General features: G+C 41.7%; 1 protein-coding gene across 1 annotated transcript in view; it reads left to right on the top strand.

Annotated features, from left to right (window-relative positions):
* The first annotated feature begins 9,031 nt into the window (after window positions 1-9,031).
* Window positions 9,032-14,346, top strand: part of dnajc1 (DnaJ (Hsp40) homolog, subfamily C, member 1) — a 30,203-nt gene continuing 24,888 nt past the window's right edge. The window contains exon 1 of the mRNA XM_049012642.1: window positions 9,032-9,961. Within this exon, the coding sequence (XP_048868599.1) occupies window positions 9,809-9,961 (153 nt within the window). The 5' untranslated portion in view covers window positions 9,032-9,808. The remainder of the gene's footprint in view (window positions 9,962-14,346) is intronic.

Here is a 14,346-nt window from a genome sequence, read left to right as displayed (position 1 = left end):
TAAAGCTAAATGTACTTGCGTCTGAGCGTTCTTAGCGTCTGCGTATTCTCAGCCGTATCACAGCGAAAGATTTTAGTTTCTGTGAATTATTGGAATTTACCGGGGGAAAGGCGTACAGTACTACATTGTATACCACTGAAATAAACAATTAATGGGTGACAGCTGAACATCCCTTTTCTTGGGTTGTGGTAATTTTTTTGATGAGTGGCACGGCGAGTTGAGTTTCCTACGGGCACTCGCGCACGCAGACAGGGAGGCGAATGGCTGAGCGCTCGAGAATTCTCCAGCACCTTCACTTCACTACGTCTTCGCAGAACCAGCGGGCACGTTCAAAACAGGGCCAAAACAGAGCGCAATTTTTTAATGTAGTTATATAAAATAAATGATAGCTGTTTTCCTCTGCGGGATGTCATTTTTAGTTAATTGTATTGCAATCTGTTGAGATTCTGACAAGAAATCAAAACAGCCTCTGAAATATGTCTCGTCAGCTGCAGTGTTCTCATCGACTTGGAGCCCTTCAGTTAATCGTCTCTTTTTATGCGGTCTCTCGGATGCTGATTCGAGTCATGTTATATTTACGAGCTTCCTTAAGAGCTTAAGATGCGAAGTACAAATATGAGGACTCAACCGCTCGTGAACCGCTAGTGGCCCCGTCATGTTTTCTACTTTAACAGTAAAATGTCTTTAAGAAGACAAAATTTCTCAACAATTTCTAAAAAGCTTTCAGTTTAATGAAACAATCAAACAGATGCATTCATTGGCTTACATTTCAAAAACAAGTATAATACTCTATTTGTTCTTCGTAACACTGCATATATTAGGAAACGCCGTGCGCAGAGTAGAGCTAGCAGGCGTTCATGTAAATTATCCAACGGTTAGCCAGTTCAAATGCCCAGCTTGGTTTTCTTTCTCAGACACATTGTCGGTGTAAAATTAAACACGAGTAAAAATATAAGCTATCCATGTCATCTTGGTTTTTACGTTTACCAGTAATTGATTAAACCGAATCTTTATTGCCTCACGGCCAAATCCGGTGGATTTTTTGCGACAGTTGCTGCAGTTGGTGGCATCACGGCAGTGAATAACTAGCAATTAGGGCATAACGCAGACAGAAAATAAATACAATATACAAGATACAACAGAGAGGAATAAATGCAAGGCATGTAATAAATACAGTATTTTGTGCATAGATATATGTCGTGAATTATATTGCCAACCATTATCTCATTAAAATTCTTATCTAAATTTTGGGGTAGTCTACACTCTACTTATAGATGCCGCGTCATTTGCTCTTTGATTGAGTCATCTGTGATTTCCCCTTTCTTTGAAAGTGGAAATTTTCCATGATAGAAAATGCTAAGTATTTTGTTAGTATTAATTGTTTAACCTCGGTCTTATTGTCATCCAATCCCATCTCTTCGTCGGAGGAGGGGCAGCATAAGGCTACTCCTAACTGCATCCCAGCATATCTGGCGGGCGGTGGTTACGATCAACGAATCGAACATACGTGAATTCTACGTAAAGTTCGTAAGTTTTGGCTTGGGGGGGTGGCTGGTAAATCGGGAGTACGGGTGGAAAATCTGGTGAAATCCGGGGAAGTTGGGGTGTTAACAGGCATGTATCATCGGACACAAAACTACTCTCTGTGACCAATTTAAGGATATCGACTAGTAATCTAATCGGGCAAGCGGAAACTTGCGCGATACAGGGGAAGCCAGCAAACTCCGTACACACGGGGAGAAGGCAGGATTCTAACCCATACCCAAACGGGCCGAGGCAACAGCACCACACATTGAGTGACTGTGCCGCCCCATATCCTTATTACTCTAAAGAACATGCAGGAGTTTTATACTTAAAAATAAAGCTGAAGCCGGCTTTTCAGTTTTGGCTACAATTTCATTCCATTTATATATAGACATCTCGTGTAACGACACCTGGAACTTATTTTAAACTGCTAAGTCATAAGAGAAGAAACACGTATTGCAGGGCTATTTTTAAACACGCAAGCTATAGGCAACCAGTAATCACACATACAAAATCATATTTGTAATTGTGCCAGTGTTTAAATATATTAATTTATTTAGGAAATGATTATCAAAGAACCGGTGTAATCCATTTACTTATGCGCAGTTTCTCCGAGAAATGCAGGCCTATTTTTGACACAAGAACAACACATGCATACGTGGTTGTTATTTACCAAATATGCGAAGCACCTTTCTGATTTACTGAAAGACCGAGTTTAAAATATATGCCATTTAGTTGTTTTAAACAAAACCATGGCTCTCTAAAGAAAATCTATAACAAACACCAGATAAAGTTTCAGAAAAGTGAAACACATAGAATCATTAATCATCGAAGAGGAATTAAATCCCTTTGAAGGGAGAAAACGCTTTGAAAAGTTTAATAACTGTTCTTGTATTTGTTGTAGGAATGGATATATGCATGGTTATGTTACGTAATGATATGCGCATTTCATTTTATTTGCTGTCATGGCTAATAGTTCCGTACAAACTGTAAAAGGGAAAGGAAACTGCGAGATTTATAGGAAACACCGAGTTTTAACATAGGCTATTACGCAGCTGAACACACCTGTTTATCAGGAGACAATTCGATATACATTCGCAATGAAATGCTCTGCATAACAGAAATAAAGGGATACGATTCATGGTGCATGTAACATAAACTGGAATGTCTTAAAGACTTTGAATTTAAGGCACATGTCAGTCCCACTTATGCGCTACAGTGACGCGCAGCTGGTTAGTCGGTGGCAGCCGCATGGACCACGGCTAGTTCACCGGTAATAGATTAGTTTGATTGAAATCCGCTATCTATCTCCAGTGAATGTAAATCATCCCCAGTGATTCGATATAAATTTTTCAAAAGTTTGGAAGTTCCTCTTTCAACCCCCTGACTTATGTCGTTATATTTATCATTTTTATTTATGTATCCCTATTTAAGTCAGCTCCGCTATACATTACCTTTTTAACTTTAAAAGTAACTTGCTTTTATAGGCTTTCAATCATCTTAAGGAATTAGTCTTCTAAGACGACTACCCACAAAAGTATGTAATGTGTTACCCATTTACACATTTATGAAAATAGATTTATTTGTGATTTTCATTAATGCCACATTAAGAGAACGATCGGGGTTTCAGGGAAGTTGACCGATGTCATTGAACTTCTTGTTTTGGTATAGCTCTTAAAAGTAGATGTACAAGGCAAACTAATTGTAGACAGACCAAGGGGAAGACTGTATGTGTCATTAAAATCAGCACTCAGAAGGTTTGAATGGACAGCAAATTAGTAGTTTCTTGCAGCAGAACAAAACATCGTTAATTAAACGTGATTGAATGTATATCGCTTTAGAGCAGAGACATTTGCTGCATTATTTGGCTGTATCGGAACGTTGTTTGTATATTTAACAAAGATCTTATTAGAAACGCGAGATCGGGGCAGTGCTGTCAGCAGCAAATCAGATCAGTTTGGCAGTGAATGAGACGAATTTTCTGATGAACTAATGAATTGCAAGTGATTACACTAGCTCGGTCACCAACATATATATATAGGCAGGCAAGGTGTGCCACGTAGTGATGATTCTTTAATAACTTTTTTTTAGTACGTATTTCACAAAAAATCACGAGTTTTGGCTGCAAACAACTCAAAACTCAACGATCTCTGTTATCATTCACTCATTCATTCATTAATCCATTCACTTTCCATACCCCCCCCCCCGTTATATGCAGGGTCGCGGGGGTCCGGAGCCTATCCCAGAAGCTACGGGCGCTAGGCAGGGAGTAACCCAGGATGGGGCACCAACCCATCACACATCCCAATCACACTCACTTCAGTGTTTTTTTTTCAATCCATCCATCCATCCATCCATCCATCCATCCATCCATCATCCATTTTCTATATATAAAATGTAAATAACTTCAAACGTAAAGCAAGTTATTGGTTTTAAAAACTATATTATATACGATTGTAATTTAAAGTTAAAATTGTTCACACTGACCAATTGCTTACGGTCTTTTTATTATGGATGAACTATTTGGAGTATCACACTCAGAGAAAGGGCAAATATTTGTACCTTTGCTTGTCACTGGGGCTCTACCCTCAAGGCTCTGCCAAATGTACCATTAGCTGAAGGTAAATGTACATTTTAAGATACAGAAATGGACTCTGAGGAACATTTCTGTACCATTAATGGTACATTAACGCTGTTTGTACCTTTGGGAGGTTCCTCGGACTCCATTTCTGTACCTTAACAGGTACATGCAATTACAGGGGTACTGCGCCAGTTACAAACAAAGGTACAAATTTATACCCTTTGTTCTTAGAGTGTAGCCTACGAAAAGTCAGCCTCATTACCGTCGCAGTAACGTAATCTGACTTTCCATCTGTAATACGGTATTGACGACATGCCACCCTTTGGTCATCCGTTAAATACTATTGAATGAAGCGATACAGTTCAATTTTCACAAAATCATCAACGAAAGTAACTAACTACATATGCTCATTTAATAAACAAGAGTATTTAATTCTCATTCTAGTGTTAGTAATACGTTGCACGGTAACCTTGACAATATAAATACACAAATATGGCATTAACAAAAACGAAGGCGCTAGAACTTTTGTGTAGGTGGTTCGTTGCAAAAGGGTACGAAACAGGAGGGCACGTTCCCCTCCCCAGTATTAATTTGGCTTCATTCATTTCCCCAATAAACACACCATTGTATTTAAATTATTACGTTGTGCACCCCTCTCGATCCTGGGACAGGAGTCAGACTCATCTAGACACTGTACTGATAAACGGCACGGAAGATGGACAGATGGGGAAAAAAAAACATTAAAATGACAGCATCGCTATATGTTCGTATATGAACATGCATAAGCAAAAATCGAAATCATTAATGTGAACAGTCATGCGACTCGAAAGCACCGGTTATAATATATAATTTCACAAATGCTAGTATTTCAACTTGATTGTAATTTATTACGATCAAAGGAGTCATAGACCAACAAGCGAAACGTATATAAATATAGAAGTTTTAATGGTATGTTTAGCTTTTGACACGCTGATTCTATATCTCTCATTTGTATGTATACAAACTAATTATGGTGGGAGTCAACATACACACACACACACACACACACACACACACACACACACAAGAAAAAATATTGGTACAATACTTAAAAATGATTTGAAAATGCAACAGTTTGTAATGCTTCGTAGTTAAACTATGTTGTCAAGGCATGTATTTAATGAAAAAAGCATGTTTGTGGAATTTGTTAACTACTGCAGTGCTTGATGGGTACAGTATTTCTAGGCTACTTGAATTTCATCATCAGCAACTGCTGCAACTGGCATAGGCAGGCCCAAGGTGTGAATTTGGAAAGGGGGTAGGGGGACATGGTCCATTTTTGCCCCATGACCCAAAATACAGTTCTTCCAGTACTGTAGCTTGGGTGTGTTTTATGGTGTAAAACAAATAATTGACTATGCACCACACAAACACTCCACTAAAACATGATCAAGCCTGAAAATAATTGGAATCTTACTTGTCACAGAATAGCAGAAAAATCTGTAAAAGAAAATGAACGCAATTAAGTTTGTCAAATTATAATACATAGGTGTGTCCTTTCATATTTAATTCACTCAAAATCATTTTGAAGTATTCTTGTAGATTATGAAATATTTAATTTAATTGTCCCTTCATGAATCGTCACCTTAACGTGGTGGAGGGGTTTGTGTGCCTCAATGTTCCTAGGAGCTATGTTGTTGGGGGCAATTGCCCCAAGTAGGGTCTCCCAAGGTAAATTAGTCCTAGGTGAACGGCCAGACTAAGTGTGATCCAGAAAACTCTCATGATGAGCAATATAAGAGACCATGTCACCCGACCCCGGACCGGGGAGACTGGGGCCTTGTCCAGGAGTACATCTAAGCATACCCCAAAGGAGTAACATGGGTCATCCCTCCTGTAAGCCCACCACCTGCAGGGGGAGCCATTGGAGTCAGGGCAATGTAGATTGGGTGGCAGTCGAAGGCAGGGGCCTCAACGTCAGCTACCAAACTAGCTTTACATACATGGAATGTAACCTCTCTGCTGGGAAAGGAGCCTGAGCTGGTGCGGGAGGTAGACAGATACCAACTAGATATAGTCAAGCTTACCTCAACACACAGTTCGGGCTATGGAACTGGAGAAGAGTGGAGCTGAGCTGTCAAGTGATAACCATCTGGTGGCGAGTTAGATATGATGCCAGGGGAAGATGCCAGATAGACCTGGTAGACCCAAATGCAAAACGAGGCTATGCTGGGAGCATCTGCCAGAGGCGCTTGTCCGGGAGATCTTCAACTCTCATCTACAGCAGAACTTCTCGTGCATCCTAAGAGAGTCAGGGGACATAGAGCCTGAATGGGGCATGTTCTGGAACTCCATTGTTGTGGTGGCTGTGAAGAGCTGTGGTCATAAGGTTCTTGATGCCTGTTGTCTTGGCGATCCCCAAACCCAGTGATGGATCCCAGCAGTAAAGGGAACCGTTAGGTTAAAGAGCTTGGTTGGCTTGTGGGACTTCAGTAACAGCTGAAAGGTACCGGCAAGCCAAGCAGAAAGCAGCTTTGGCAGTTGCTAAAGCAAAAACTAAGGTGTGGGAGGAGATTAGTAAGGCCATGGAGGACTTTCGGTGGCATCAAAGAGATTCTGACAAACTGTCAGGCAACTCAGGAGGGGAAAGTAAGGCTTTGCACATGCTGTTTACAGCAGGATGGTGAACTGTTGACCTCAAATGGGGATCGGTCAGACGGTGGAAGTAGTATTTTTATGACCCCCTGAATCCCACTGATACACCTTAATTGGAAGAAGTAGAGCTGAAAGACATAGAGGGGGACTTGAACATCTCTTGGGCTGATGTCACTGAAGTAGTCAGGCTCTGGGGTTGGATAACATTTGTCCTGAATTCTTAAAAGCTCTTGATGTTGTTGGGCTAACTTGGCTGACACGCCTGCAACAGCATCGCATTGCATGTATGCTGGGGACAGTGCCTTTGGATTGGCAGACTGGTAGAACCTCAGATCCAAGAAAAACAATGTGGATTCTGTACTAGTTGTGGAACGCTGGACCAGCTCTTTACTTTCACAGGGATACTGGAGGGTTCATGGGAGTTTGGCCATCCAGTCAACATGTGTTTTGTGGACTTGAAAAAGGCATATGATCGTGTCCCTTGGGGTGTCCTGTGGGGGGTCCATTGTTGCAGGTCATCAGGTCCCTATACAAATGTAGCAAGAGGTTGGTTTGTATTTCCAGCATTAAGTCAGAATTATTCCTGGTGGGTGTTGAACTCTGCCAGGGCTGCCCATTGTCACCGATTATTTTCACAACATTTATGGACAGAACTTCTAGGCGTAGCCAAGGGGCGGAGAGGCTCCATTTCGGGAGCCTCAAGATCGTCTCTTGGTTTTTTCAGATGATATGGTCTTGTTGGCATCATCGGGGTGTGACCTACAGCATACACTGGGGCAGTTTTCAGCTTAGTGTGAGGCAGCTGGGATGAGGATCAGCACCTCCCAGTCGGACGTCATGGTTCTCGAATGGAAAAGGGTGGATTCCCCTCTTCTAATGGAGGATGAGTTGTTGCTTCAAGTGGAGGAGTTTAAGTTTGGGGTCTTGTTCACAAGTGAGGGAAGAAGGAAGCAAGAGATCGACAGATGGATTGGTGCAGCGTCGGCAGTAATGCAGATACTGCACCGTTCTGTTGTGGTAAAGTGGGAGCTGAGCCGGGAGGCAAGGCTTTCAATGTACCAGTCGATCTACGTTCCTACCCTCAGCTATGGTCAGGAGCTCTGGGAAGTGACCGAAAGAATGAGATCGAGAATACAAGTTGCAGAAATGAGTTTCCTCCTCAGAGTTTCTGGGCTCAGCCTTAGGGTGAGGAGCTAGGGACATTTGGGAGTGGCTCAAAGTAGAGCTGTTGCTCGTCCTCTACTAAAGGAGCCAGTTGGGGTGGTTGGATGCCCCTGGACGACTCCCTGGGGAGGTGTTTCAGGTATGTCCAACAGGGGCAGACCCAGAACATGCTGAGAGATTATATCTCTGGGCTGGCCTGTAAACGCCATGGTGGAGCTGGAGGAGAAGGAGGTCTGGGCATCCCTGCTTAGACTGGATGGATGGATTAATTTAATTGCTATGTTATCATCCAAAGGTTTTGTCATATAAAGCACACATAACTTCTTGGTGGAGTTTTTAAATAACCCAAGAGTGACTCACTTTTTCCCCCAGTCAATGTAAGTTCAATATAATATATACAATATACTTCCATTTATCCATCAATTTTCCAGCCTCTCTTCCTGGACAGAGTTGCAGAAGGGTCTCACGCCTATCCCAGGCCACATGTTACAAGGTTTTACACACACACACACACACACACACACACACACACACACACACACACACACACACACACATAGACACACACACAAAATGGACCCTGAACAGGGTGAATCCACACGATTTTGCAACAGCTTAAAAGTAAACATAAAACCCTTTTTCTTTAGATAAAAGGCAAGCAAAATGCTGAAGCAAACAAGATTGACCTAGTAATCAAATTTATATCTATATAGTAACACTCTAATTGCTAAGCCACCTAAAAATTACACACCTATGCTGCATTGGACTGTATGTTGTCCAGCCAAACCTATATTTAATCACACATGCATGCTTTATCTTTGCATTTTAAGAGTGTATAGCTGCCAGGAAATAGCTGCAACATCAGCTCTATCTACCCGAATAGAGAAAAAAAACATAGTCTCTGTTTGTCAAATGTGAACGAGGTGTAGGATGTAACTGCAGTGTTTCCCACAGGCAACTCTGACAGTAGAGACGACAGATTGCTCTTTAAGGCATGAGAACTATAACGGGCATAGATTACATCAATGTTGGGAATATTTAGAAGAAAAGGCGAATACGAAGTGAGAATCCTTCCCGACCAATCAGCACTCTTTAAACAAGCAGTCTTCGAGAAGACGCATTTCCGCTGTGCTGCTTCACTCCTAATGTACGCTGAAGTACGCCGTGAGAAAGTATTTTACTTTTATTTAGGTGACCCATACATTGCCAGATATTTCAGGTTGAAGTTAGCCTATATAAAATGTGGAGGGTCCTGAATTATAAAATATACAATGCATGGATTTTTTTTATTGATATAGTTACAATTGGGTTTTTCTTGATATTTCGATTAATAGTATTAGTTTATGTAGTGAAGGATGCTCCCACGCTCAAATGTGATTGCTAGTCTATATTATTGTTTCGCATCCGTAAAATATGAAAAAAACGAGTTATAATTATAGCTGAAATATGTTTTATTTTACGTAGGAATTAAAGTGAGGCAATTCAAAATATCCAAATAACCTATTCGTTAGCGAGCGGACGCAGCCTGGGTGTAATTGCCTATTAATATTTCTTGAATACTAACTTGAAGACCTTATTCTGTATTACCTTTGGGTGAGAATGAAAGTGGACGGCATCGTGCCGTTCGTATGTTATTTTTCGCTTCATGTTAAGAACGCAGACATTAGTCCTATAACGGCGCACGGCGTAGCCCAGGATGGACGTAGGATGCCTCGGGTAGGGGAAGCTCTGACACGCGGCGGCTCCTTTAAGATAAACCAGGGAAGCGGTGGCCACGTTTGCCTGGGACGGATTTACAACATTCAGCCTAAAGAAAAGAATCCTCGGACTGTAATATTCGCCTGGTTCGTACCCACTGGTGGATGGAAACCGGCGCCGAAGTAAAAAGCGACAAAACGGGCGAGGATGGCTTCGTTTTGGGCACCAGCAGTAGTGCTCGCCGCCTTCCTTTTCGTTACACTGCCGGCGTGTACGCTTGCCTGGGACGCCGACTGGGAGCTCTATGACTTAGTGGAGGAAATTCCTCAGACTTTTTATGAATTCTTATCTGTGGAACAGGTAGGCGCTGCTTTTCCTTAATCACTCCCTAAAGATGTGTCATGTAAACGGCGCATTTACGCAGTCTTAACGCTCGCTTCTCTTCCTCTAATGCACGGTGATTCATGTTGCAAAAAATGAATTTGACAACAAATGAAGTATGGCTTAATAATCGGTCCGGATATTTTTTTTTTATGTATATCTTGTTATATTGGGCGCGGGTGACGTGTGATTTACTGAAGATTATGTCACTCAGATTATTGGTTTCGTTTTCGCTTGGTCCGGAGGTGGTCTTATGTGTGAAGACGTAGCTATTCGGGTTGGCAAGTCTGTAGGTTTCTTGCTTGTCGTTTGAAACATGGCAAGGGCGGGCAATGGGCTGTCGACCCATATTGCGAAGCCTCGACGGTGGGCTGAGTTTTCAGGAAAGATCCCGGCTGAGGCCTAGCCAGCACCCAGAGCCCTGTGGTCAGTTCACAGCAACTACTGACGTGTCCTTTTCTCTCTTTCTCGCATCCCACTTGGCTTTGTGCAACGTGTTCATGTTGTGTGTTTTCCTTTGACTAAAGTCCGTTTCTTTACAAGACTGCAGATATTGAATATTTACCTGTATCTTGCAAATTGAAATGGACCACGCGTCTTGAAATTTTAGAATTTGAATGAATTTCACCGATATCAATGTTAATCAAAGCTCTTGTCAGGCAGATGTACTTATAGCCTTATACCCTGTGATGAACTGTAAGTAGTCTGCCCAATAGCACCATAAAGGTAGAACTACATCCCATTTACTTTAAAATTAGTAGTGTAACGTATTGAAATTTCTCTGTGAAAGAGTCCTCACCGCGAGCCTGGAATTCCTGGCATTACCAAAAGAAAATTGTCTGAACTTTTCAGGATGTGCAGACGTATTTTTAATATGCACACATGATTACTGCTATAAAACATTCATTGTTCTAGATGTGGTTTCGGTGTAAATATGAACCTACAGAAATTGTAAAAGTGCGTGAATTTTCTACAATTTCCTTTTTTTATTGACCATTTTGAATTGTTGGCAGTTATTTACTGATTGTTCGAAGGTCATAGCTTATGTATAAACCTAGCGTTTCGCTACAGCTGTATTAATTCCTGTTAGTGTGACACTCGTTTAAAATGTACACTTCATTAGGCTGAGTTAATTGCTGGCCAAACTGCACTTGTGAATTGTCATTAAGTCCTCATTATGCCATATTCTTTCATATTCGCACTATCTGCAGTGTCTCATTTGTTCGAAGTTTACTAAGATAATGAATTCAGAGAGTCTACACCCAGCTGGAGAGGGAGAGCTTCTAATTGGGCTAAAATAATGCACATCCATGCACTTTGTGTGTGTAATACTGAGGCACTGGTAACCTTCTCTTGTCACGTGAAATAGGCCAGATCTGTGACTTTCGTGTTTAATATCCTGACCCCTTTTAGGTGTTTGGGGGATGGTTCATGATTGTTTAGAAATACTTTACGTGAGTGATTACATCTTAATGTTCAGTTAAATAACTGGCACACGGTATAATCAGATAACCAAATTGCAAATGATGTAAAGAGAAATTCTGTTTAATCATGTATGCCAAATAATAAATCAAATTGCCGTCTTTCTGCTTGGTTGTTAGGAATGTTTTCTCAGACAAGGAACTTATGCAGTTCTGATTTGTTTCCAGAGTAGTTTGAAAACGTTTATAGTCCTAATTGTTGTGTGCGTTTAGCCCTGGCACCAGAAAGAGGCTTTTTTTTATTCTTGATTAGTTGTGCTAAGCCTATATTCCAGAGGAGCCCACCTCTTTCTGTTGTCATGGCGACACGGTACCGTCACACAACATAAACATCGTGAGGATTTGCGTCGTTTCGGGTATGATGCCCCATCATGGTTATTAACCTTTGGTCTGCCAAGATGGATGGCCCTCCTTATGTTTATGTAGTAGTAATTTAGGAAGAACTTGTTCTCAGAGTGCATTATTTTACTTGTTTTAAGACACGGATCAGTTGGCCAGGCCTACCCAAATTAGCAACATTTGGATCGCTAAGTTTTGTGTGTGCTTGAATATATTTTAGCTTCTTTGCAAGGTATTGGTGAGCCCTACAATATCTAGATTGTGTGCAACATATTCTGTAATTATGTGGTGTAACTAGTATTTTTACTAGTAGGTTTTTGTTGTAGTTCAACGGCAGTTAACTTGTTTTTCTATACTGTTTCTCAGAATCTTTCAGATGAAGTTTATCCATGGGTAATGTAAATAATTGCGTTATTTAGTTCTCTTGTATTTAGCACTTAATAGTATATGTATCAGCTAGAAAGTGTATGTGTGTGTACAAAAAACCAAGATATGTGCACATGGTGCAATATCCTAGTTTTTTTTTCTGCAAAAATAATGCATTGTTTTTGAACTAGTACTTTTTACATTGTCATTATGTTAAATGTCGGCCTTTTTGTTTTTGAATACAAGTAAGGGATGAGTAGTACTTTTCCTGATGAAAGTTATATCTTGTTCTTTAGCTTGTGCATTTTCAATGGAGGGCAGTGGTGTTGGGACAGCACTGAAGTATGTTGTTGTAAGATGTTTTAATGATTTTTTTTGTTATTTCTCGAATAACTGACTTGTTCCTGCTGTGCTTGCTGTGCGTCGTCTCCTTTGGTCAGCCACGCAGGGTATGCAGATTTTTTTCTGCTATTGTTTTGCTGTTGTGAACGATGATCGTATAACGTATGCACAGTAATTTATCAATATATGAATATTTAACTAATTTACCGGTCACCGCAAATGTTGTAGTATTGTGGCATTACTTAATATCTGCAGGTAATTAAATTAGCATTTCTGTTTTTGTCCCTGGCCTTGATCTACACGGCAGGAAGTTGGCAGTTTCATAAAATTCCCAGTGAGCCATTATGTCGTCGTCTTTTCATGTTTTTATAACACTGAGGAGTTTGTGTCAAGTTGGGTATTAGAGTGCAAAATGTTAACCTCCATACCCTATTGTTCAACGTACACAATACAATTTTCAAGTTAGATAGAAAGTCGTCTGGTGCTGAATAGAATTACCTCAGTGTTGTGTGTCAGTCACCCACAGGAACCCTCGGTAGTCATTTGGGAATATTTCGTGCCTAGGGTCTGAGAAATGGGCATGGTTTTTTGCATTTTGACTGAGTGGTACTCTAGAGGAGAACGTAGGAATTTGACACTGTTGCATTCCGATTTTTGCGGAACCTGGACATGCGCCTGCTCTTTCACGATCGGCCCTTTTGCATAAAGTCCGCTGCCAGTCTGCCTGAAGTCCGCTAATCTCCCGCCAGCTGGGGTCCCAGTCGCTGACAGAGAGAGGAGGCCGCCTGGCCCACCGTGCTCACAGTCCGCTGCTGGGATGCAGTTTTGCGTCCTGGTCCCAGCCGCTACCGCTTTCTCATTTTTCTCGTGGCCGCAGTAATATTTTCAGGAGTTAACCCCTCCCCCCCCCCCCCCCCCCCCCCACCGTTCCTGATGTTGGTAATTGCTTGACCTCCCCAGTTTTACGAGACTCTTTGTTGTTCCATCCAGTGAGTACTAAAGACTTTATTAGTGAGGTTTGGAGGACTGTGCTGTTTTTACACCCCACCTCTTGCCCCCATGGGGCAGCCCAGCAAGAGCCACAGGCCCATGGGCCTCCATCTCCTGGCGTCCTCCTGTGGTCTCCCTCTCGTGGCCTCCTCCTGTGGCCAAGCTGTTTATTTGTTAACGAGCAAACGGCTCACACGAGTGTAAAATAAACAACACCTAAAAACAACACCAATGAAGGTGTAATAAGACACTGTGCAAGAGCTCTTATGAGAAAGACAGACTTCTAATATGGTATGTGGGCACATAACTGAGGACTTGTGGGGGGGAAGCTGGAGATTTGGAAGTTACTTTTAGTCTGGGTGTCCGTTCAGGTAATAAGTAATGAACAGCGAGTATGTGATGTGTGTCTTCTATGCGTGCACAATGCTACCCGGTAGTCTCCCTCAGGGGAGGCAGGCCTGCACCACTGCTGTGTGTGTGTGTGTGAGAGAGAGTGAGGCAGGGAAGGCGACAGAGGGCCTGTGTTGCAGCCAACTGGCAGTATGAATTTGCCCTCTACAGGCACTCTGCCTCTTTTGGTCTCAGCTGTTGTATAGGAGGGTAACCAGTCATAAGAAGCAGCCCTGGTTCTATTCTGTGGGAGGTTGTTTTGTTTCTCAGCAGCCGCGTAGATCTCCTTTAGCCTATAATTGACTAATCTTGGGGAAGAAAAACAAAAGCAAAATTTATGTGGACAGAATTTAAACCTTTTCCAATCATAGGATAATTGTTTCCTTGGACTGTTGTAATCAGTTACTTTGTTAGTACAGCGCTGCTCTTTTCCTATACATCTAATAAATAAATCCT

This window comes from Brienomyrus brachyistius, chromosome 4 (genome assembly GCF_023856365.1).
Source record: "Brienomyrus brachyistius isolate T26 chromosome 4, BBRACH_0.4, whole genome shotgun sequence".
Lineage (NCBI taxonomy): Eukaryota > Metazoa > Chordata > Actinopteri > Osteoglossiformes > Mormyridae > Brienomyrus > Brienomyrus brachyistius.
Note: the sequence above shows the minus strand (reverse complement) of the source record. Positions and strands in the feature narration are given on the sequence as shown.